A 24385-nucleotide genomic window follows, 5' to 3' on the forward strand; every position below is an offset into this window, starting at 1 on the left:
CCCTCATCTTATTTATTTATTTACTTATTATGAGACAGCGTCTGACTCAGTTGCCCAGGCTAGAGTGCAGTAACATGATCACTACTCACTGCAGCCTTGACTTCCCGGGTTCCAGCAATCCTTCCACTTCAGCCTCCCAAGTAGCTTGGACCACAAAGACACACCACCACGCCTGGCTAATTTTTGTATTTTTGATAGAGATGGAGTTTCACTATGTTAGCCAGGCTTGTCTCAAACTTCTTTTTTTTTTTTTTTTTTTTTTTTTTTTTGAGGCGGAGTTTCGCTCTTGTTACCCAGGCTGGAGTGCAATGGCACGATCTCGGCTCACCGCAACCTCCGCCTCCCGGGTTCAGGCAATTCTCCTGCCTCAGCCTCCTGAGTAGCTGGGATTACAGGCACGCGCCACCATGCCCAGCTAATTTTTTTATTTTTAGTAGAGACGGGGTTTCACCATGTTGACCGGGATGGTCTCGATCTCTTGACCTCGTGATCCACCCGCCTCGGTCTCCCAAAGTGCTGGGATTACAGGCTTGAGCCATCGCGCTCGGCTCAAACTTCTAACCCTAAGTGATCTACCTGCCTTGGCCACCCAAAGTGCTAGGATTACACGCATGAGCTACTGTGCCTGAACAATTTTTACGATTTTAATGTTTTATTTCCAAAAGCTTTGAACTTTTTACTATTTACGTGCAAATTTCTTATTTTGAAAACAATTTCAAATTTACAGAGATGTTAAAAGGCTATCCGCTTTCAGCAAAGGCTAGAACTTCAGGGTAATATTTACCAGATTCACCAGTTGTTAATATTTTGCCACATTTGCATTTTCTCTTTCTCTCTGTGTGTATATTTTATATATATATATATATATATAGCTATACTTTTTTGGAAAATTTTTTTGAGATGGAGTTTCCCTGTTGCTCAGGCTGGAGTACAGTGGCGCTATCTCAGCTCACTGCAACCTCCGCCTCCCAGGTTCAAGAGATTCTCTTGCCTCAGCCTCCCAAGAAGCAGAGATTACAAGGGCCCGACACCATGCCCAGCTAATTTTTTATTTTTATTTTTTGTATTTTTAATAGAGAAGGGGTTTCACCATGTTGGCCAGGCTGGTCTCCAGCTCCTGACCTCAAGTGATCTGTGTGCCTCAGCCTCCCAAAGTGCTGGCATTGAGCCACTGCGCCCAACCTTCTGGAATCGTTTGAGAGTAGGTTGCATCTATCACACTCCTTTGCGCCATCATACTTCGTTGTATATTTACTAAGAATACACCCTGAGCCCAGCGTGGGTGCTCACGCCTATAATCCCAGCACTTGTGGAGGCCAAGGCGGGTGGATCACTTGAGGTCAGGAGTTCAAAACCAGTCTGGCTAGTTCAGTGAAACCTGGTCTCTACTAAAAATACAAAAGTTAGCTGGGCGTGGTGGTGGGTGCCTGTAATCCCAGCTGCTCAGGAGGCTGAGGCAGGAGAATCACTAGAACCTTGGAGGCGGAGGTTGCGGTGAGCTAGGATCTTACCACTGCACTCCAGCCTGGGTGACAAGAGGGAGGGAGACTCCGTCTCAAAAAAAAAAAACAAAAACAAAAATCACCCTGGTCGGTGGCTCATACCTATGATCCCAACACTATGGGAGGCAGAGGCAGGTGGATAACTTGAGGCCAGGAGTTCAAGACCAGCCTGGGCAATACAGCAAAACCCCATCTTTTTTTTTTTTTAAACAACAACAACAACAACAACAAAACAAAACAAAACAAAAAAACAAGAAACAAAAATTAGCTGGGCGTGGTGGTGCACACCTATAGTTCCAGTCATAACTACATGGGAGAGTGAGGTGGGAGGATCACTTGAGCCCGGGAGGTGGAGGGTCCAATGAGCCAAAGACCCCACTGCTGCACTCCAGCCTGGGTGACAGAGTAAGAGCCTGTCTCAACAACAGAAAAAAGAATATATCCTTTCATATCTACAGGAGAGTCATAACATATTCAGGAAATTTATCATGGATGCAATACTTTGTAGTCTATATTCCAGATTCAACAATTTTCCCCATACTGTCTGTTTTGTTTTTATTTTGAGACAGGCTCTTGCTCTGTTGCTCAGGCCGGAGTGCAGTGGCAAGATCATGGCTCACTCAGCCAGGACCTCCTGGGCTCAAGCAATTATTTTTCCCTACCCACACCACCCCCATCACAGGTAATCAATTTGATTAGTTTCTGGTTTATACTTTGTTTTTCTTTGCAAAAATCTGCAGATGCATTTATGTTTTCATATTTCCCCTTCTTCCTTATACAAAAGGTAGCACAGAATTTAATCTTTTGAGGTTTGCTTTTTTTTTTTTTGAGATGGAGTCTTGCTCTCTTGTCCAGGCTGGAGTGCAGTGGCGCAATCTTGGCTCACCACAACCTCCCCCTCCTGGGTTCAAGTAATTCTCCTACCTCAGCCTCCCAAAGTATAAACCTGAGACTACAGGTGTGTGCCACCACGCACTAATTTTTATATTTTTAGTACAGCTAATTTTTATATTTTTAGTACAGAGGGGTTCGACTATGTTGGTCAGGCTGGTCTCGAACTCCTGATCCCGTGATCTGCCTGCCTCGGCCTCCCAAAGTACTGAGATTACCTAAAGTACTGAGATTACAGGCATGAGCCACCGTGCCCAGTGAAGTTTGCTTTCTTTACATAACGTTGTATCTTGGAAATCACTCCTTATCTAATCATAGTGATATAATTTTAAAACTGCACACAATAAGACAACATTCCAGTTGTTACCCAATGACTTAATGAGGAGAGGTGCCACCCACTGAGCTACGTATGAGGGACAGAGAAATGCCCTTTATGACCTTGAACTCCAAAAAAAGGTAAGATAAATAGAAACCAAAACAACGCACTGCTCTGAGGGCCCAGAGGAGGGACTCAGTAAGAGGACGTTCCAAAGAACTGACACTTGGGCTTGAAGAATGAGAAAGTAGGGAATTTGAAGAGGATTCTATGTGAACAGTGCTTGTATAAGGGCGTTACAGTAGGTAGCTAGTCAGAATGAGCAAGACAGGAGTGCTGCCCCAACCCCACCATCAGGAATGTCACGCAACCATCAGGAGATGGTCAGGGGGTTGCTAAAGTGTATCTCTAAAATAGTAATTGGTTGCAGCCAGCACGAGGGAAAGGCATTCTACCAATAAGATGGAAAACACTTGAAACTGGTGATCAGCAGCTTCTCGATAAGATCTCAGAAGTTGGGTAAGTGAGCTCAAGTATGTGCACCAAGAGGCAAAATGGTGGAGTTTAATGGTATATGCCCTTCCTCCAGGAATGCTAGACTGTTAAGGGAAGAACACCTCAAGTGAGCATGCGCACTTCAGTAAACCCACTGTGCATGTGGTCCTTCCGAGTGTTGGCAGGCCACTGTGCATGTGGACAGCCCACACCAAGGGAGGAATCAGGGAAGAGATACAAACCGCTGGAAGCATGCCAACATGTGAAACCCCAAGTCAAAGGTCAAACCAGGGACTTGAATCTCTCAAGTCATTCGCTTGGCCCTCTTCCAAGTGATCTTTATTTCCCTTTCATTCCTGCTCTAAAACTTTTTAATAAATGTTCACTCCTGCTCTAAAACTTGCCTGTCTCTCTGTGGCTTATGGTCCTTGGTGGAATTCTTTCTTCTCAGGAGGCAAAAATTGAGGTTGCTGCAGACCCCACGCGAATTAGCTGCCCCTAGCAAGGGCAAGGCAAGCTATGGAGGAGGGAGTTTCATAGGGCTAAAACTTAGAATTTGAGTGTGGAGCAGGATGGGGTAGGTGGATGGAGGTTAGAGTGCTCAGTGCTCACAATGAGGGCAGAGAGATGGCATGGCACCAGGTGGTCCAGGTAATGCCAGCAAAAAGGTGGACTGTGTTAGGGAACCCAGGAGACGTGACGGCCTATAAAACAGCATTTGGATCCACTCACCTTACAAATATTTCATTGAGTGCCTGCAGTGTGCTAGGTACTACAGAGCAAGAAATAAGTCAAGATCGCAATCCTTAGGGAACTGACATTAGCAGGAAGACAGAATTAAAGGAGCTGTTAGACTACAATGGAATAAATTGCTGGATGAGCACACAGAAGGGGTAACTAGCCCATGTGAAGGCACGAGTGAGGAAGGGCAAAAGACTATTACCCAAACAGTAAGGGAGTCTTTTTTTTTTTCTTTTTTTTTTTTGAGACCGTGTCTTGCTCTGTTGCCCAGGCTGGAGTGCAATGGCACGAACTTGGCTCACCGCAAGCTCCGCCTCCCCGGTTCAAGCAATTCTCCTGCCTCAGTGTCCCAAGTAGTTGGGATTACAGGTATGTACCACCACGCCAGGCTAATTTTATATTTTTAGTAGAGATGGGGTTCCTCCATGTTGGTCAGGCTGGTCTCGAATTCCCAACCTCAGGTGATCTGCCTGCCTCAGCCTCCTAAAGTACTGAGATTACAGGCATGAGCCACCACGCCTGGCCGTGTCAAGCAATCTTGTAGCTAGGTGTGCACGTGTTTGGTGTGGAGGGGCTAGAAAGAGTTCCAGTGCTGGCTGAGCACAGTGGCTCACACCTGTAATCCCAGAACTTTGGAAGGCCAAAGTGGGCAGATCACGAGGAGTTCAAGACCAGTCTGACCAACATGGTGAAACCCTGTCTCTATTACAAATACAAAAATTAGCTGGGCGTGGTGGCACGCACCCCTGTAATCCCAGCTACTCAGGAGGTTGAGTTTGGAGAATCGCTTGAACCCAGGAGGCAGAGGTTGCAGTTAGTCGAGATTGTACTCCAGCCTGGGTGACAAGAGACTCTGTCTCAAAAAAGAAAAGAAAAGAAAAGAAAGAGTTTCAATGCTAAATGAAGAAAGATTGAGACATTGAGAATTTCGTTGGGATTAAGACCACATGGATGTAACAGCTCCACTCCATTCTTCACATTGAGAGTAAACCTTTAAAAATGTAAATCTGACCTCTTTTCACTTTCTTTTTTTGTTTTCGGGGGACAGAGTCTTGCTCTGTGACCTAGGCTAGAGTGCAGTGATGCGATCTAGTATCACTGCTACCTCCACCTCCAGGGTTCAAGGGATTCTCCTGCCTCAGTCTCCTGAGTAGCTGAAATTACAGGCATATGCCACCACACCCAGCTAATTTTTGTATTTTTAGTAGAGACAGAGTTTCACCATGTTGATCAGCCTGGTCTCAAACTCCTGACCTCAAGCTTCCCAAAGTACTAGGATTACAGGCATGAGCCACCATGCCCAGCCTCTTTTCACTTGCTTAAAAAAGCTCCCCACTGCTTTAAGGATAATGTCCAAGTCTCTTACAAGACTTGCCAGCCCTTAAAACCTGGTCCCAGGTTAGCTACCTCTTCCCCCCTTTAATTTTATGGTTAGACCAAGCAGAGATCTTCTGAGTCACATCCTATTCCCCTGCCTAGAAACCCATCTCCCAGCCAGGAATGGTGGCTCACACCTGTTAATCGCAGCACTTTGGGAGGCTGGGGTGGGTGGATCACCTGAGGTCAGGAGTTTGAGACCAGCCTGACCAACATGGTGAAACCCAGTCTCTATTAAAAATGCAAAAATTAGCAGGTGGCACACGCCTGTAATCCCAGCTACTCAGGAGGCTGAGGCAGAATTGCCTGAACTCAGGAGGAGGAGGTTGCAGTGAGCTGAGATCTTGCTATTGTACTCCAGCCTTGGCAACAAGAGCAAAACTCTATGGGGGTGGGGGTCGGTAGGGGGGGCTGGGGGGTGGGCGGGGAGAAACCCATCTCCCTACCCTCTTATCAGTTAAAAAAAATTTTTTTTTAAAATTTATTTCTCATAGAGACAAAGTCTCATTGCGTTGCCCAGGCTGTTCTCAAACTCCTGGCCTCAAACGATCCTCCTGCCTTGGACTACCAAAGTGTTAGGATTACAGGTGTGAGAGCTACTGCCCCTGGCCCTCTTGTTGGTTATCTGGTCACTCAATACTGCATTAAGATTAGGTGTCACTCCCATTTGCTCTTGTAGTGCCCTGTGCTTTACCTACTGGATTTCGTCAAATTCACTGAATCCACCACTAGCGTGAAATCCTTGAGAGCAGAAAGCAGTTTAATTATCCTGTGTCCAAAACACGTAACTGAATGCCCAACTCATTTTGAATGAATGAAGTTACCTTCTTTACAGGGTTGGGTGGAGGATTTTCAACTCAGAACTTTGGCTTTCAGATAGTCTTTGTTACTACAGTTTAAAGATTCACTCTCGGCCGGGCGCGGTGGCTCAAGCCTGTAATCCCAGCACTTTGGGAGGCCGAGGCGGGTGGATCACGAGGTCGAGAGATCGAGACCATCCCGGTCAACATGGTGAAACCCCATCTCTACTAAAAATACTAAAAATTAGCTGGGCATGGTGGCGCGTGCCTGTAATCCCAGCTACTCAGGAGCCTGAGGCAGGAGAATCGCCTGAACCCAGGAGGCGGAGGTTGCGGTGAGCCGAGATCGCGCCATTGCACTCCAGCCTGGGTAACAAGAGCGAAACTCCGTCTCAAAAAAAAAAAAAAAAAAAAAAAAAAAAAAAAATTCATTCTCGGGCATGGAAGAACAACTTAGGTTAAAATCAATAAAATTTACAATAATTTAGGACGAGGCATAAATTTATCTGCAAAGATCGACACGCTCAAACGAATGAATCACTTTAATGCTCATCAGTCTTTTTTTTACTTAAAGCCAACAGGGTGGAGAGCAGCTCCTTGCGAAACATACCACCTGCCTAAAAGCCCAGTCGCTCGGGTGGCCCAGTACAGGACAGGTTTTTGGTACTTAAGGCTCCGCCCAAAGGCCCCCAAGCGGCGGAAGAGCCTCACGCACGACGTGCCGCCTCACACTCCCGCGGAGGCATCGCGACGCAGCGCCGGCAGGGGCGGAGCGGCCGGCCCTTCCTCTGGCGCCTTCGGCTCCTCCCCCAGCGCCTCACACGCTCATTGTGAAGCGACAGCGGCCGCCGGCTTCTAAGGCGGTTTGAGACCTTGAGACCTTAAATCCTTGGCGCGCGTGAGCGCCCGCGCCGCTCCTTACCCACTCCCAGGGCTAGGGGTGTGAGGTTCACCGACTTGATTCTCTCCCCTCCTGCCGGGGGAGCTGACCGCGCCGGTGTGCGCCGCACCTCGCGCCACCGCTCGCTCCGGCTGCCCCTCCCCCCGGGAGCTCCCGCCCGCGCGCTCCTCCCTCCCCGCGCCCCGGCGACGCGCACGCGCGCCAGCCCGGCTCGCGCCCTCTCGCTTTCCTCCAGCCCGCGAGACCCCCTCCCCTTCCGCCTCGCGGCGCTTCCTCGCGCCGCGGTCTTCTCTCCACCCCCGACATCGCGGGGCTCCCCCCGCCCGCCAACGGCGGGCCCCGGCTGCCCGATCCCCCTCGCTTCCCGCGCTCTCCGGCGGGGCCCCAGCCCCGGCCCCCTCTCTCCCTCCCTTCCCTCTGATTCCCCTTCCGGACGCTGCCATCATGTTGAAGCCTCAGCCGCCACAACAGCCCTCCCAGCCCCAGCAGCAGCCCCCCACGCAACAGGCCGTGGCCCGCCGGCCCCCCGGGGGCACCAGCCCTCCCAACGGCGGGCTCCCGGGGCCGCTGGCCACCTCCGCGGCTCCGCCCGGGCCTCCAGCGGCCGTCTCCCCCTGCCTGGGGCCTGCGGCCGCTGCCGGGAGTGGGCTCCGCCGGGGAGCCGAAGGCATCTTGGCTCCGCAGCCGCCGCCGCCGCAGCAGCACCAGGAGAGGCCGGGGGCCTCCACCATCGGCAGCGCCAGGTGAGGAGGGTGGGCTCCGGGCGGGGGAGCCGCGGCCACCCGGAGGCAGGGGCTCGGTTCCGGCCGGGCGTACCCCGACTCGGCACCGTCAGGAGCACCGGCGAGGCGGGGAGCCCCCTTTGAAGCCGGGGGAGGGTCCCCTCCGGTCCAAACAGGTCGGAGGGAAAGGGTCCCCGAGCGGCCACCGGAACGCTGAGGGGCCGCGCTCGGCTCTCGGGGCCTAGTCGGGGCCCGTAGCCCCGGCCTTCAGGGGAGGCGGGGCGCATCCCGCCGGCGCCGTCGGAACGGGGAGTTGGGGGGGGTGAGGCGGTGATCGGGGTCCCCGGTTCCATTACCACGAAGGGTCTCGCGGTTCCCGGCTTTAGCCAATGGGGAGTCTGCTGCGGGAAGGGGTCCCCGGCCGTAGCCAATGGAGGGGGGCGCGCGGCCCACAGTTTGGCCAATGGGGAGGGAGGGACTTGGGAGCGGGTTGCTGCCTCCCTTTTCCCGGTCTGGCCAGTAGGAGGGGAGCGAGGTGGGCGGGGGGACGGAAGGAGGGACGACTAGGAGGACTGCGGGACGGGAACCTCTGGCGCGCGCGCGCGCTCCCTTCCCGTACGTGCGCGTGGATGCTCGGTCTCATGACCCGGGCGTTCGCGCGTCCCGGGAACACCTAAGGCAGGGGCTGGGAGAGTTCGTCTGGTGGCGGTGCATGAGTAGTGGACGCCCTGCTCAGTTTTCCCTTGCGGGTGTGTGTGTGTTAATGGAATTGAGAGTGGCGGCACACGCAGGCGCAGTGGGCTCTGATCGCGCGAGGGTCGGGGGGGGTTCGAAGAGGCCCGTGGGCCTTAGTGCGCAGGCGCAGACCGGGCGATGCCTCCCGGTGGATGGCTTTTGCGGCTGCGCTGTCCCCCAGCCCCGCCAGCGGCCCCCTCTTCGCCCTCCTCAACCGCCGGTTACATCAGCCAGCGACGAGCAGGGTTACCTGGCGATTAGTGACATCCGCAGAGTGGGTAACGGGTATGAGTCATGAGGTCGAGGGGATGGGGTGTGGAGGGGATACCCCTCCTCCCAGGGTTTGAGGCGTCAGGCTGCTGAAAATATGATTGTCTTTTCTGTTTGGGAGGTAACGTTCCTGAGCTAGGTAGTTCCGAAGCTGCACTCCTGGAGCTTTTGCCTGCACAGCTGGGGTGGGTTTTTGGTTAATCCGTAAAATTGATCTGTTGGTAGCATGCAGCCCTAACCCCTTTCTCGTTGGTTCTTAGAGCAATTGACAACCGTTGTTGATTGAGATCTTTTTTTACTGGCATTTGGAGGAAATGTGTTTACTGGCTTTTTAACGCCTCTTTTTTTTTTTTAATCTCTACAAGATGAAAATCTTATTGATTGGCCAGGCGAAGTGGCTCATGCTTGTAATGCCAGCACTTTGGGAGGCAGAGGTGGGAGGATCTCTTGAGCCCAGGAGATCGAGACCAGCCTGGGCAACATAGGGAAATCCCATCTCTACTAAAAATGTAAAAAAAAAAAAAAAAAAAAAAAAAGCCAGGAGTGGTGGTGCCTATCTATAATCCCAGCCACTCTGGAGGCCAAGGCTGGAAGATCACTTGAGCCTGGAAGGTTGAGGCTGCAGTGAGCTGAGATTGTGCCACTAGCACCCTAGCCCGGGCAACAGAGGGAAACCCTCTAAAACACACACAAAAAAAGGAAAAATAATCTTACTGATTAATGATTTTGTAGTCTAAATCAGCATCATTAAGTGATATATGCTTCTGGAATTGAACATTGATTTCATAGTGGTCTAAGAAGGCTTGAACAGACTTAAATAACTAATTTCTTGTTTGTTTCTCTTATAGGGGACAGAGCACAGGAAAGGGACCCCCACAGTCACCTGTGAGTGTCTCCTCCCACCCTCTTTAAGATACATGGACCTAAACAATGCATAATATGGGAATTTAGGGCACATTAGGTCTAGAGAGAGTCTGATGTACTCAGGAGGGCTGTGGGCCCAGCCCACACAAGGCAGAATGAGTAGAGTGTGGGCATTTAGAAAAGAAAGTGAGGGTCGGGCGCGGTGGCTCAAGCCTGTAATCCCAGCACTTTGGGAGGCCGAGGCGGGTGGATCACGAGGTCGAGAGATCGAGACCATCCTGGTCAACATGGTGAAACCCCGTCTCTACTAAAAATACAAAAAATTAGCTGGGCATGGTGGTGCGTGCCTGTAATCCCAGCTACTCAGGAGGCTGAGGCAGGAGAATTGCCTGAACCCAGGAGGCGGAGGTTGTGGTGAGCCGAGATCGCGCCATTGCACTCCAGCCTGGGTAACGAGCGAAACTCCGTCTAAAAAAAGAAAAAGAAAAGAAAGTGAGGTGTTGACTGGTTATTCCTTTAATTCTCTGTTCTGTGTTAACTGACAGGTGTTTGAAGGCGTCTACAACAATTCCAGAATGCTGCATTTCCTTACAGCTGTTGTGGTAAGTTGGTACTTAACCCCTGGGTTGTTTAAGGAACGTAATGCATCCATTTTCTGGAGATACTCTTATTTTTCCCTCTCTGCCAGGGCTCCACTTGTGATGTAAAGGTGAAAAATGGCACCACCTATGAGGGTATCTTCAAGACGCTAAGCTCAAAGGTCAGTGTACTCAAATGTGATGATTTTTGGAGTTGCAGAGGAGGAGGAGAAAGAAATAGGTTCATTGAAGGTGTCAGTTGGGTGGTGTCAGATTATGCCTTTAGTTGTTTTCTGTAGGTCTATGCCGAATAGTGCTGCAGGGAAAAAAGATAAATTTGAGGGCTGGGTACTTTAACGTTTTAAATAGTTTAAATTTTTGTGAGTTTTGCTAAGTCCTGTGGCTCATGTTGAGAAAACAATGCACTTGGTTCCAAGCGTATTGAGGATGTGGTGTCGTGAAAAGTTTGGGAAGGATAAGAGAAAGCTAGTGCTATTTTTTGCCTTCACATTTCTTGAAACTGACCCTAGGGTGTGGGGAATGGGGCGTTTGTAGTTTGAACTAGCAGTGGATGCTGTGCACCGGAAAGCATCTGAGCCAGCAGGTGGCCCTCGTCGGGAGGACATCGTGGACACCATGGTGTTTAAGCCAAGTGATGTCATGCTCGTTCACTTCCGAAATGTTGACTTCAACTACGCTACTAAAGGTACTGTCCTAGGCTGTTATCTCAGACCTGCTCTGTGTGCATAGAGGGCAGTTTGCGTGCAGGTAGAACATGTAGATGTGTTTGGGTTTTTTCATTTTTTTGCCTTAATTCCTTTTTTTTTTTTTTTTTTTTTTTTTTTGAGACGGAGTTTCGCTCTTGTTACCCAGGCTGGAGTGCAATGGCGCAATCTCGGCTCACCGCAACCTCCGCCTCCTGGGTTCAGGCAATTCTCCTGCCTCAGCCTCCTGAGTAGCTGGGATTACAGGCATGCACCACCGTGCCCAGCTACTTTTTTGTATTTTTAGTAGAGACGGGGTTTCACCATGGTGACCAGGATGGTCTCGATCTCTTGACCTTGTGATCCACCCACCTCGGCCTCCCAAAGTGCTGGGATTACAGGCTTGAGCCACCGCGCCCGGCCTTTGTTTTTTTTTTCTTTCCTGAGGGAAGGGCTGGGTTTTTCCTTATTAAAAGCATGTCTTGATGTCTAATACATAATGGGATGAATTCCAGTCTGTGTTGCGGTTTTTCTGTTTTCTTAGTTTTTAACTTATTTTTTCTTTGTAATCATAATCTTGATAGGCTTTTTGTAATTCTTCTCTTGCCTCTGTACCCCCTGGCCATCTTGACACATAGGCACACGTACTCTGGGCTTCTTAAACTTCTTGCTCCTGAACAACTTGTGGGGATTAGGGTTAGGGGATGTTGGAAAGAAGTCTGAAATATGGCCTGACTCCTGATCTTCACCTCTGCCCCCACAGACAAGTTCACCGATTCAGCCATTGCCATGAACTCGAAAGTGAATGGGGAACACAAAGAGAAGGTGCTTCAGCGCTGGGAGGGGGGTGACAGCAACAGCGACGACTACGACCTTGAGTCCGACATGGTATGGTCTCCTTCCCTGGGAACCTGGATCTGAACAGACAGAATGAGTTGTTGACAGTGAGGTTCATTTGAGGGGAGAGGGAAATACTTACTGCTGCCTATTGATAATGGTTAGATAACAAATAGGTATAGAAAATAGCAAAGTAGAGCCGGGCGCGGTGGCTCAAGCCTGTAATCCCAGCACTTTGGGAGGCCGAGGTGGGTGGATCATGAGGTCGAGAGTTCGAGACCATCCTGGTCGACATGGTGAAACCCCGTCTCTACTAAAAATACAAAAAATCAGCTGGGCATGGTGGCGTGTGCCTGTAATCCCAGCTACTCAGGAGGCTGAGGCAGGAGAATTGCCTGAACCCAGGAGGCGGAGGCTGCGGTGAGCCGAGATCGCGCCATTGCACTCCAGCCTGGGTAACAAGTGAAACTCCGTCTCAAAAAAAAAAAAAAGAAAAAAGAAAATAGCAAAGTAGAAACCTAGTATCAGCTGGGGGCAGTGGCTCATGCTTGTAGGCCCATCACTTTGGGAAGTCAAGGCCAGTGGATCACTTGAGGCAAGGAGTTTGAGACCAGCCCAGACAACATGGCAAAACCCTGTCTTGACAAGATAACATAAAACCTAGCAAGGTGTGGTTGCATGTACCTATAGTCCTAGCTACTTGGGAAGCTGAGGTGGGAGGATCACTTGAGCCTGGGAAGGGTCAAGGTTACAGTGAGCTGTGGTCATGGCAACTGCACTCCAGCCAGGCCCGACCCTGTCACACATACACAAACCCAATTTACTCACTTACTATCTATAATTAACAATTGCTAACATTTGTATCAAGTTATTTTTCAGCATAACAAAAAGTATAGATTACTGTATAGGCCCATTTCTCTTTCCCGAATGAGGTACTCAGAGGGGTTTAAAATCTCTCATGAGGCTGAGTGTAGTGAGCTCGTGCCTGTAAGTCCCATCTACTTGGGAGGCCAAGGCAGGAGGATAACTTCAGCCCAGGAGTTTGAGGCTGCAGTGAGCTGAGAATGTGCCACTGGACTCCAGTCTGAGCGACAGAGTGAGGCTGTCTCAAAAAACAAAAAACCTCATGAATAGAGCTGAGCATGGTGGTACACAACTGTAGTCCCAGCTACTCAGGAGGCTGAGGTGCACTGTGATTGAACTTGTGAACGACCATTGTGCTTCAGCCTGGGAATCATAGTGAGACCATCTGCTGAGAAACAAATATCTTGTGAATAAATACGTTATTGTTTCATTATGTTTAGTTTGTACAAGAATTGGCTTTTCTCACCTTATTGAATTTCTTGTGGTGCTACGTGGATCTAGTTCCTTGCTTTTATTGTTGTGTATTGTCTTTATATTTACACGTGTATGTATGCACAGCAAATTGTATTCTTATCTGCATTTTGTTGCCATTATTTTGCTACTAGCTATAGTATCTTGCTGGACTTTTAGGACGTGTATTCCCCACACACATGTGCCAGAATTTCTGTGGGATATCTTGGAAATAGAACTTTCAGGTCTTAAGACTTTTCAGTTTCACCAGTTATTGCTAGTTTGTGCTGTAGTCGTTAGTAGTTATTAACAGTTGAAGTTAGTAATTACAATTACTAGGCCGGGCACGGTGGCTCAAGCCTGTAATCCCAACACTTTGGGAGACCGAGGCGGGTGAATCACGAGGTTGAGAGATCGAGACCATCCTGGTCAACATGGTGAAACCCCGTCTCTACTAAAAATACAAAAAATTAGCTGGGCTTAGTGGCATGCGCCTGTAGTCTCAGCAACTCAGGAGGCTGAGGTAGGAGAATTGCCTGAACCCGGGAGGCGGAGGTTGTGGTGAGCCGAGATCGCGCCACTGCACTCCAGCCTGGGTAATGAGGGAAACTCCATCTCAAAAAAAAAAAAAAAGTAATTACAATTATTGGTTACTTTTGCCAGCCACATTCCTATTTTTTTCATTCCTGGTTTGGTCACTTATTTTTGAGACGGGTGCTTTTTTTTTTTTCTTTTTTTTATTGAGACAGGGTCTCACTCTGTCGCCCAGGCTGGAGGCTGGAGTGCAGTGGCTTGATCTCAGCTTACTGCAACCTCTGCCTCCCAGATTCAAGTGATTTTCCTGCCTCAGACAGTACTGCAAGCACACGCCATCATGCATGGCTAATTTTTCTATTTTTAGTAGAGATGGGGTTTCATCATATTGGCCAGGTTGGTCTCAAACTCCTGACCTCAGGTGATCCACCTACCTCCCAAAGTGCTGGGATTACAGGTCCAGCTAGTCTCCCAGGTCTAAGTGCAGTGGTACCATAAGAGTTCACTGCAGCCTCAAACTCCTGGGCTTAAGTGTTCCCCTCTCCTCAGTCTCCTGAGTAGCAAGTAGCTAGGACCCCAGGTATGTACCACCCCACCCAGCTGTTATGTTATTTTTTTGTAGAGATGGACTCTTGCTATGTTGCCAAGGCTGGCCTTGAACTCCTGGCCTCAGAGGATCCCCCTGCCTCAGCTTTTACAGGTTTCAGCCACTGTGCCCAGCCAATTTGGTCACATTTTGGAGTTTTTAACCTGATGGAAGGGAAGTGACTTGGTTGCTTTACTTGCTGGATTTTAAAGCCTCCTTTCTTCCTCCCCAGTCCAATGGATGGGACCCCAATGAAATGTTCAAGTTTAATGAGGAGAACTACGGTGTGAAGACCACCTATGATAGCAGTCTTTCTTCTTATACGTGAGTGTCTTGGTGCTTTCCAGGTTGGGGGTGTGGGGTTATTAAGAGAAGACAGGTTTCCGGGTAGAACTTTGCTCATTCTTCTCTGGGTGTCCAGGGTTGCTGTTCCCGCTCCTGCTCTACCTTGTGGAACTGCTCCCTTCCAGGTTTTTTGTTTGTTTGTTTGAGACGGAGTCTCGCTCTGTTACCCAGGCCTGGAGTGCAGTGGCATGGTCTCGGCTGACTTCAACCTCTGTCTCCCGGGTTCAAGCAATTTTCCTGCCTCAAGCCTCTTGAGTAGCTGGGATTACAAATGCCTACCATGCCTGGCTAATTTTTTTGTATTTTTAGTAGATACTGGGTTTTACCACGTTGGCCAAGCTGATCTCAAACTCCTGGCCTCATCCACCCGCCTTGGCCTCCCAAAGTGGGATTACAGGCATGAGGCACTGCACCTGGCCAAAGGTTTTAAGCATCTAAGTGTTCCTCACATTTACAGATAAGGCTACCTGAGATGCAGTAAGGTGCCTGTTAAACCCAGATACCGAGTTGAGAGAATTAAATACTTAGGTGCCTGACTGGTGATCGACCTGGTTGAAATGTTTTTCCTTTTTTCCTCTTTGTCCCCTGGCACTGGGATGGTGGTGGTCTGTGGGTGCTGTCTCAGGGTGCCCTTAGAAAAGGACAACTCGGAAGAGTTTCGTCAGCGAGAGCTACGTGCGGCCCAGTTAGCTCGAGAGATTGAATCAAGCCCCCAATACCGCCTACGGATCGCCATGGAGAATGATGATGGGCGCACTGAAGAGGAGAAGCACAGTGCAGTACAGCGGCAGGGTTCAGGGCGGGAGAGCCCCAGCTTGGCATCCAGGTGACTGTCACGAACAGCCGGGACTGTCCTGGGGCCTGGGCCCAGAGTTGATGGATGTGTGCTATAGTTTAAGCCTCAAGACCATGTGAAATGTCAAACATAGGTTTAGGGTTGAAGTCCAGCAAGGTTATATAATTGGCCCAAAGTGACAAGGCTGAATGAAGCTTGTAGATTTAGGAAAAGAAACATTTTGGAACTTTGGTTTACTGTGGCTTTTTTGTGTGTATTCATTTATATAATATGTGCTATTTGTTTTTATAAAAGTGAAATATAGGCCGGGCGCGGTGGCTCAAGCCTGTAATCCCAGCACTTTGGGAGGGCCAAGACGGGTGGATCACAAGGTCAAGAGATCGAGACCATCCTGGTCAACATGGTGAAACCCCGTCTCTACTAAAAATACAAAAATTAGCTGGGCATGGTGGCGCGTGCCTGTAATCCCAGCTACTCAGGAGGCTGAGGCGGGAGAATTGCCTGAACCCAGGAGGCGGAGTTTGCGGTGAGCCGAGATCGCGCCATTGCACTCCAGCCTGGGTAATAAGAGTGAAACTCCATCTCAAACAAACAAACAAAAAAAAGAACTATGACTACATTATGTGTGTCTTACAGAAGCTCCCCCTGGAACTACAGTGTGACCTTACCTATGTTATAGGTCAGGAGTTGTAGAATTGTGAAGCACTGGTCAGGCTGGTTGGCTCAAGAGTTGATGTCACATAAGATCATAAGCCACAGAACATTTAACTAGGCAGATCTTCAAGTGGGATATTGCTAGAGCCAGGCCGTGTGTATGTTTGGGTCAGAAGTGGGAGACTTTAGAAGAAGAAATGGTTTCGTCTTTCCAAAACGTGCGTTTTGTGGCTACCTGGCCTTATTTGAACTCCTTCCTCAGGGAGGGGAAGTATATCCCTCTGCCTCAACGAGTCCGGGAAGGCCCCCGGGGAGGAGTTCGATGCAGCAGCTCTCGGGGCGGGCGGCCTGGCCTTAGTTCTTTGCCACCTCGTGGCCCTCACCATCTGGACAATAGTAGCCCTGGCCCAGGTTCTGAGGCTCGTGGTATCAATGGAGGTGAGTTATGAGGTAAACTTGGTAGGGCAGGGAAGGGGATGCTGAGGAGGTTGGGAGGGTAATTGCAGGGGTTTTGATGGGTTGCAATGATGCTGCATTGGTGGGAATGTAATGTAGCAGGTTGTCTGCTTCTTCTGACATTTTCTTCGTCTTAAAAAAAAAACAGGCCCTTCCCGCATGTCCCCAAAGGCACAGCGGCCTCTGAGAGGTGCCAAGACTCTGTCTTCGCCTAGTAATAGGCCTTCTGGAGAAACTTCTGTTCCACCACCTCCTGCAGGTAAAGCTTCAGTAGTGTCGGATGAAGAAATGGATAGAAAGAAACTGATAAAATTTCATCCGTTTTATAAATTGATGAGTATGTCAGTTGTTAACAATGGTGGAATGGGAGATAATTTTAAGATAGATGTTTTGGGAGTTTGGAATTTAGTCATACTGGGAAAGAAATCTTCAGTTTCCCTGTTGCAGAAATTTCAACCTAGCAATCCATGGGTTGTGTCTGCTTAGCAGACATCTTTTGAGATTTGAATCAGTTGCTCACTTTTTTGTGTGTGTGTGATGGAATCTCACATTGTTGCCCAGTATGAAGTGCAGTGGCACCAGCTCACTGCAACCTCCGCCTCCCTTTAAGCGATTCTCTTGCCTGAGCCTCCCCAGTAGCTGGAATTACAGGTGCCTGCCACCACACCTGGCTCATTTTTTTTTTTTTTTTTTTTTTTATTATTTAGTAGAGGCAGGATTTACTGTGTTGGCCAGACTGGTCTTGAACTCCTGACCTCGTGATCCAACTGGCTGCTAAGTTTTTAAAACGGGCCAAGGTGGGCAGATTGCTTGAGCCCAGGAGTTCAAGACCAACTTGGGCAACATGGCAAAACTCCGTCTCTGCAAAAAATTTAAAAATTAGCTGGGCGTGATGGTGTGCACCTGAGTACTCTCAGGATCAGCACTCTGAGCTACTTGACAGGCTGAGGTGGGAAGATCGCTGAGCCTAGGGGGCTACACTCCAGTTTGGGGAACAGAGCAAGATCCTGTCTCTAAATAAATAAATGAAATAATAGAAACCACAGAAAATTTTTAGTTTCTTTTGAATTATGGGAAGTTCTGTCAACTGAGCTTGCCTTGCTGCATAGCTCGAGTTGACTGGGACAGAATCCCAGCTACCCCCGTAAGCATTCCAGTCAGTGGGGCACGGTAAATCACCTGAGGTCAGGAGACCAGCCTGACCAACGTGGCGAAACCACGTCTCTACTGAAAAAAAAATACAGAATTAGGCCGGGCATGGTGGCTCACGCCTGTAATTCCAGCACTTTGGGAGGCCGAAGCGGGTGGATCACAAGGTCAAGAGATCGAGACCATTCTGGTCAACATGGTATAACTCCGTCTCTACTAAAAATACAAAAAAATTAGCTGGGCATGGTGGCGCATGCCTGTAATCCCAGCTACTCAGGAGGCTGAGGCAGGAGAATTGCCTGAACCCAGGAGGCGGAGGTTGCAGTGAGCTGAGATCACGCCATTGCACTCCAGCCTGGGTAACAAGAGCGAAACTCCGTCTCAAAAAAAAAAAAAAAAAAATTACAGAATTAGCTGGGTGCAGTGGTAGCCACCTATAATCCCAGCTACTAGGGAAGCTGAGGAAGGAGAATCACTTGAACCTGGGAGGCGGAGGTTGTAGTGAGCCAAGATCTTGCCATTACATTCCAGCCTTTGCAACAAGAGTGAAACTCTGTCTAAAACAAAAAGCATTTCAGTCACTGATGATGCCTACCAGGCCATTTACCTGCTTATGTTACCTGCTTTGGCCTTCTAGACATTTAAGTTGGTGACCCTAGGTGTATAGTGTGTAAACTTCCTTGCTGATTTGAGTACGGCCCTTATACTTAGTACTGTTGACCAGTAGTAACCCTCCTACAGCTCCCCCTTTTCTTCCAGTGGGCCGGATGTATCCCCCGCGTTCTCCAAAGTCTGCTGCACCTGCCCCAATCTCAGCTTCCTGTCCTGAGCCTCCCATCGGCTCGGCAGTGCCAACCTCTTCAGCCTCCATCCCTGTGACCTCATCAGTCTCAGATCCTGGAGTGGGTTCCATTTCCCCAGCTTCTCCAAAGATCTCCCTGGCCCCCACAGATGGTAAGAGCTAGGTGTTTGAGTGCTGTGGATGCATGTTGAGTATGATGTGTGGTTCTGGACAGAAGGACTTTTGGGCATTTCTTTCTCCTTGCATAGTAAAAGAACTCTCTACCAAGGAACCTGGGAGAACTCTGGAGCCCCAGGAGCTGGCTCGGATAGCTGGGAAAGGTGAGGGTGGTTTTTTTAATTCTGCTGAGGACTAATGCTCCTTTGTCTGGGGGAGAGTATTTTAGTTAAGAAGTTTGTTGGAATTCAGAGGCAAACAATGTTTATCAGCCCTTGGATCACAATTTCACTTCTGTGATTCTCAGGAGTTTCTCCTTTTTTCTTTGCTTTCTTGTCCTCTATTCTCCTGGCACTGTGTAGTTACTTTAGAGAAAGAATGTATTGTATTTTCTTCTTTTTCACTGTTTTCTCATAGTCCCTGGTCTTCAGAATGAACAGAAACGATTCCAACTGGAAGAACTGAGAAAGTTTGGGGCCCAGTTTAAGGTGAGAGAACTGTAGAAGTGAGCTGAGATTTTGGCAGGTTAAGGGAGTTAGGGGTGCTTCGTAGATGAGGCAAAGGACTAGGTAGGGGTCAAAAAGATGAAATCAAGGATGAAAGAAGAAAGCAGGGTCTAGGGTCTAGGTCAGACTGGACCATGTATGTATTTCTCCCTTCCAGCTTCAGCCCAGTAGCTCACCAGAGAACAGCCTGGATCCTTTTCCTGCCCGGATCTTAAAGGAGGAGGCCAAAGGAAAAGAGAAGGAGGTTGATGGTCTCTTGACTTCAGAGCCCATGGGGTCTCCTGTCTCCTCCAAGACGGAGTCCGTGTCGGATAAGGAAGACAAACCATCCCTGGCACCAGCAGGAGGCACTGAGGGGCCAGAGCAGCCCCCACCACCTTGCCCAAGCCAAACTGGCAGCCCCCCAGTGGGCCTCATCAAGGGGGAGGACAAGGATGAGGGCCCTGTTGCTGAGTGAGTGGAGTGCAGTGGGGCTCTGGGAGGATGGCAGGAGGGACGAGAGCAAGCCGTGAAGATTTACTGTACTTTCTTTCACAGACAAGTAAAGAAATCAACGTTGAACCCCAATGCCAAGGAGTTCAATCCTACAAAGCCTCTGCTGTCTGTGGTGAGCTGGGATGGGAGAATGTGGACTTTGGTTTCCGTGGGGAGACTTGGGCAGTGCTTATAGATGAATAGGGGGAGCACTTCACTTTGAGGACCACTTGACTAGCAGGCAGTGTGAGGAGATGTCATAAAAATGTGAGGATGGCAACTTTGGGGCTGGCTTGGGGAAAGTGAACTTAGTTCTACAGGGTTGGGTGACCAGAGATCCCAGTGAGTGACGAGGCGTTAACGGGTTTTTCTTTGGTTCTTGGCATTTGGCTGAGGGAGTATTAAGAGTGGGTAGTCATGAACAAAAGCTCTATTTGGGCCAGCTGACTTGGCCTGAGCCCTTGTATTTGGAAGGTTTGTGATCTTGGACGTCACTTAAATTCTCCGCCTCACCTGTAATTTGAGAATGCTCATCTGTCAGGGTTTAGTGCGAGGCTTAACCAAAAGCAGTGCAGAATGTCTTTGGTACCCAGCATTTCATGGATGCTAGCTGTTACTACTCTAGGCATGGCCAGGAGTAGAAGGGAAGATACAAAATAAAATTGTCTTCCCTTGTTTTTTTGCAGAATAAATCCACTAGTACTCCAACTTCTCCGGGGCCCCGGACTCATTCAACTCCCTCCATCCCGGTGCTGACAGCAGGCCAGAGTGGGCTATACAGCCCCCAGTACATCTCCTACATACCTCAGATCCACATGGGACCAGCTGTGCAGGTATGCGGAGAGATTGACTGGGCCCGGGGTTAGTGGGGTGGGATTTGCTGGGGCTGCCTGAGTGAACCATGTCAGGCCTGTTCTGGGCATTTGTGAGCAAGACATTCAGCCTCATCTGTGTCCTCATCCCTAGGCACCTCAAATGTATCCGTATCCCGTATCTAATTCAGTGCCTGGGCAGCAGGGCAAGTACCGGGGAGCAAAAGGTGAGCAGGGCTGGGAGGGGCAGGCGGTGGGGCTGCCAAGGGCCTACTGGCAGGTGGAGCTTGAGCTCTGCTCTCTTCCCTCTCCTCCAGGCTCCCTGCCCCCGCAGCGCTCAGACCAACACCAGCCAGCCTCAGCCCCGCCGATGATGCAGGCAGCCGCTGCTGCTGGCCCGCCTCTGGTGGCTGCCACGCCCTATTCTTCCTACATCCCCTACAACCCTCAGCAATTCCCAGGCCAGCCTGCCATGATGCAGCCCATGGCCCACTACCCCTCACAGGTGATTATGGCCCCGGAGGGCAGTGAGGATCCAGGGCCCCTGCTGTGGATCCCATCTCCAGAGACTCGGGAGCTGGCTGGGGCTGGCAGGCAGCGTTGTGGGTGGGATTGGCCAGCTGTGGGATTGGCGGTGTCTCACTCGGGCTTTAACCCCGGCTTTGGTGGCACCTGTAACGAGGCATTGGATATCTGTATCTCTGAAGTGTAGCGGAAGTAGTCTCTGCTGGGTGGGATTGTTGTGAATTTCGAATGAATCGGGTGATTGTGAGGAGGCCCAAGCAGTGCTGTGCAAGCAGTGACTGGCAGGAGGACACGTTCCTAGCTGGCTGTGCCAACCACTTCTCTCTCTGTTCTGCCAGCCGGTGTTTGCCCCCATGCTTCAAAGCAACCCACGCATGCTGACGTCGGGCAGCCATCCCCAGGCCATCGTGTCATCCTCCACTCCTCAGTACCCTTCTGCAGAGCAGCCCACCCCCCAAGCCCTTTATGGTGAGTCCTGCTGCGCCTGGCCCTTCTGTTCTGGGCTGTGTGCTGACCCTCTCTGGTGTGTTCAGCACTGGTTTTCCCTCTTTCCTGCTGCAGCCACTGTTCACCAGTCCTACCCACACCATGCCACGCAGCTCCATGCCCACCAGCCGCAGCCAGCTACCACGCCTACCGGGAGCCAGCCGCAGTCCCAGCATGCGGCCCCCAGTCCTGTCCAGGTGCCTGCCGTTGGGGGTGCCGAGTGGTCAGGGCAGGAATGGGTGGTTGGGAGAGTGGGATAGAGCTAGAGGCATTTCTCAGTGTCGAGGACCAGGGGCCAGCAAGTAGCTGGCTTGGGTGGCACTCAACCTTCCCCTCCCCCTGACAGCATCAGGCGGGGCAGGCCCCACACCTGGGCAGTGGACAGCCACAGCAGAATCTGTACCACCCAGGGGCCCTGACAGGCACACCACCCTCTCTGCCACCGGGACCTTCTGCCCAGTCCCCTCAGAGCAGCTTCCCCCAGCCAGCCGCTGTGTATGCCATCCACCACCAGCAGCTGCCCCACGGCTTCACCAACATGGCCCATGTTACCCAGGTAAGAGCCCAGCCGACCCACTACTTCTGGGTCTGTTTGCCAGGGCCTGTCTGCGATGGGGCCATCCCATTCCCAAGTCTCTGGTTCTACCTTGCCATAGTGCTCCCTGACTCTGGCTCTCAGAGTCCGTCTCAGGATTCTGTGGTCCTCCTGGCTCCTTTTTTTGTTCTCCACAGGCCCATGTCCAAACTGGAATCACAGCAGCCCCGCCCCCTCACCCTGGGGCTCCCCACCCGCCCCAGGTGATGCTGCTGCACCCACCCCAGAGTCATGGGGGGCCCCCCCAAGGCGCGGTGCCCCAGAGTGGGGTGCCTGCACTCTCAGCTTCCACACCCTCACCCTACCCCTACATCGGACACCCCCAAGGTGAGCAGCCTGGCCAGGCGCCTGGATTTCCAGGAGGAGCCGATGACAGGATTCGTGAGTTCTCATTAGCTGGGGGAATTTGGCATGGAAGAGCTGAGGGGCTGCAGGTGGGGCAGGATGCACGGGTTCTGGGTGGGGAGTGAGGGGTCTTGGAGGCAGGGCTGTCCCACAGGGCGCCCGCCGACCTGCACCTGTCTGTGAAGTATGTAGGGTGGGCAGAAGCCACAGTCGCCGCCGCCAGGGGCTTGCTCCTGGCTCTGTCCTTTGCTTCCCTCCGTCCTCGCTCAGTTGTGATCCAGCAGCCCCCCTCCCCACTGCCTCCCCAGCTCTCAGTGACCCCGACTGTCTCCTGACTTAGCCGAGGTAAGGTCAGTGCAGCAGACAGGGCCAGACTGGGGTGTGGGGGGCTGAGCTGGGCACACAAGTGAGGGCTCTGGCTTACTGGGAAACAGCGATTGACCTGTGCTTCTGACAGCCCCTGAGACACCTTGAGGAGGCCGCTCCTTCCCAGACACACCCCCACACCCCTACTGGACGGCATTGGAGGAAGGGACAGCTGCTTGGGTTCTAATGCTCCTGCTCTCTTCTCTTTCCCCTCCAACCAGTTCAATCTCATCCCTCCCAGCAGCTCCCCTTCCACCCCCCGGGGAACTGAAGATTGTCCTGGCCGCGACCTGAGACCTCCATGAGTGGAGGGAAGAGTGATCTATGTCTCTTCCCCCAGCAGCTCGGACCAGTCCCAGCCCCCCCATCCCCTCTTTCCCCAGGGGAGCTGGGGAATTCCTGCCAAGCACCTTGAATGGGAGGGGCCTCACAGAGGGCAGGGCCAGGGTCCAGCAGGGGTGGGGGGTTCCTGCTCTGCCCCTGCCCGTCCCCACCCAGTCTTGCCCTCCCATCCTCTCATCTATTCCCCCGCTGGAGACGGAAGATCTTTTATTTTCTATTATTTATAACTTCAGACTTGGGCCCCCTGTTCTTTCTTTCCCATTAACTTGAGTGACCTGTGTGAGAGACAGACAGATGCCCCACGAGGATGGCTGGACAAGGACTTTTACTTTTTATTACATAAAAATATTAAAAAATAAATAAAAAAAATAAAATTTTAAACTAACTTAACCTGCCTCGAGTTTCCTCCTTGGAGACTGGAGTGGGATGACAGCTGTCAGTCTTATGTGACATTGGTAGGTGCTGCATTGTCACACGTTCCTCCACCTCTGTGTAAAATTTGTGGCCAGTGGCCAGGAACAGTGGCTCATGCCTGTAATCCCAGCACTTTGGGAGGCCAAAGCAGACAGATAATGAGGTCAAGAGAGACCATCCTAGCCGACATGGTGAAACCTCATCTCTACTAAAAATACAAAAGTTAGCTGGGCATGGTGGTGTGTCCCTCTAGTCCCAGCTACTTGGGAGGCCGAGGCAGGAGAATCACTGGAACCCAGGAGGCAGGGATTGCAGTAAGTGGAGATTGCGTCACCTCACTCCAACCTGGCAACAGAGCAAGACTCTGGTCTCCAAAAAAAAAATTTGTGGCCTGTTTTTGAAACCTAGGGTAATAGGGAGCCAGATGAGGCTCCTGTGCCTCATCTTTGAAGGTGGGTTCCAGACTTCATGTAAAGTTGTGTAGTTGATGACTGAGATTCTGGATTACTGGATGGCTAAAAGCACGTGAGACAGGAGTTCCCTTCCCAAGATTGGCACAGTGCAGTGGCACAGTCCCTGAGGATGCTGCCCCTGGCTGGCTCGAACTGCTGCATAGATAGCTCACGCAGCTGCCCAGTGACTGTTTTCTCATCTTGGCGTCATCTCAAGGTGTAATTTAAAGTTTCATTTCTGGTTTTTTTTTTTTTTTTGGAGGCAGTTTTGCTGTCACTCAGGCTGGATTGCAGTGGTGAGATCTCGGCTCACTGCAACTTTGGCCTCCTAGGTTCAAACAATTCTGCCTCAGCCTCCTGAGTAGCTGGGATTACAAGTCCTTGCCACCATGCCCGGCTAGTTTTTGTATTTTTAGTAGAGACAGGGCTTCATCATGTTGGCCGGGTTTGTCTCAAACTCCTGACCTTGGGTGATTCACCAGCCTTGGTCTCCCAAAATGCTGGGATTACAGGCATGAGCCACTGTGCCTGGCCTTAAGTTTA

At 50.7% G+C, this 24385-nt stretch overlaps 1 protein-coding gene across 31 annotated transcripts; it reads left to right on the forward strand.

The window, feature by feature from the left end:
* The first annotated feature begins 7207 nt into the window (after nucleotides 1-7207).
* On the forward strand, nucleotides 7208-23361 carry ATXN2L (ataxin 2 like). Of its 31 annotated transcripts, none has more exons than XM_074381865.1 (24): nucleotides 7208-7766; nucleotides 9599-9635; nucleotides 10160-10216; nucleotides 10303-10374; nucleotides 10748-10898; nucleotides 11660-11784; nucleotides 14400-14491; nucleotides 15138-15338; nucleotides 16225-16400; nucleotides 16567-16677; nucleotides 18309-18521; nucleotides 18618-18689; nucleotides 18943-19013; nucleotides 19189-19484; nucleotides 19569-19638; nucleotides 20192-20338; nucleotides 20472-20544; nucleotides 20635-20822; nucleotides 21181-21310; nucleotides 21404-21525; nucleotides 21675-21884; nucleotides 22061-22304; nucleotides 22454-22613; nucleotides 22856-23361. In XM_074381865.1, the coding sequence occupies exons 1-23, from the start codon at nucleotides 7468-7470 to the stop codon at nucleotides 22606-22608; spliced, it is 3312 nt and encodes a 1103-aa protein (XP_074237966.1). In that variant the 5' UTR covers nucleotides 7208-7467; the 3' UTR covers nucleotides 22609-22613; nucleotides 22856-23361. The 31 variants fall into 31 exon arrangements, with proteins under 31 accessions (XP_074237966.1, XP_074237974.1, XP_074237973.1 ...); XM_074381873.1 differs by having other exon boundaries at nucleotides 22061-22250; nucleotides 22454-22618; nucleotides 22879-23361; XM_074381872.1 differs by having other exon boundaries at nucleotides 22061-22250.
* Nucleotides 23362-24385: the final 1024 nt, after the last annotated feature.

This window comes from Saimiri boliviensis, chromosome 12, assembly GCF_048565385.1.
Source record: "Saimiri boliviensis isolate mSaiBol1 chromosome 12, mSaiBol1.pri, whole genome shotgun sequence".
Classification (NCBI taxonomy): Eukaryota; Metazoa; Chordata; class Mammalia; order Primates; family Cebidae; genus Saimiri; species Saimiri boliviensis.

Bases quoted from the DNA above. Each gene is read 5' to 3' on its own strand.
- ATXN2L (XM_074381865.1), top strand. From the start codon at position 7,468: ATGTTGAAGCCTCAGCCGCCACAACAGCCCTCCCAGCCCCAGCAGCAG. The intron at 11,785-14,399 runs GTATGGTCTCCT...CTTCCTCCCCAG, and splicing joins ACGACCTTGAGTCCGACATG to TCCAATGGATGGGACCCCAA. The intron at 19,639-20,191 runs GTGAGCTGGGAT...GTTTTTTTGCAG, and splicing joins CAAAGCCTCTGCTGTCTGTG to AATAAATCCACTAGTACTCC.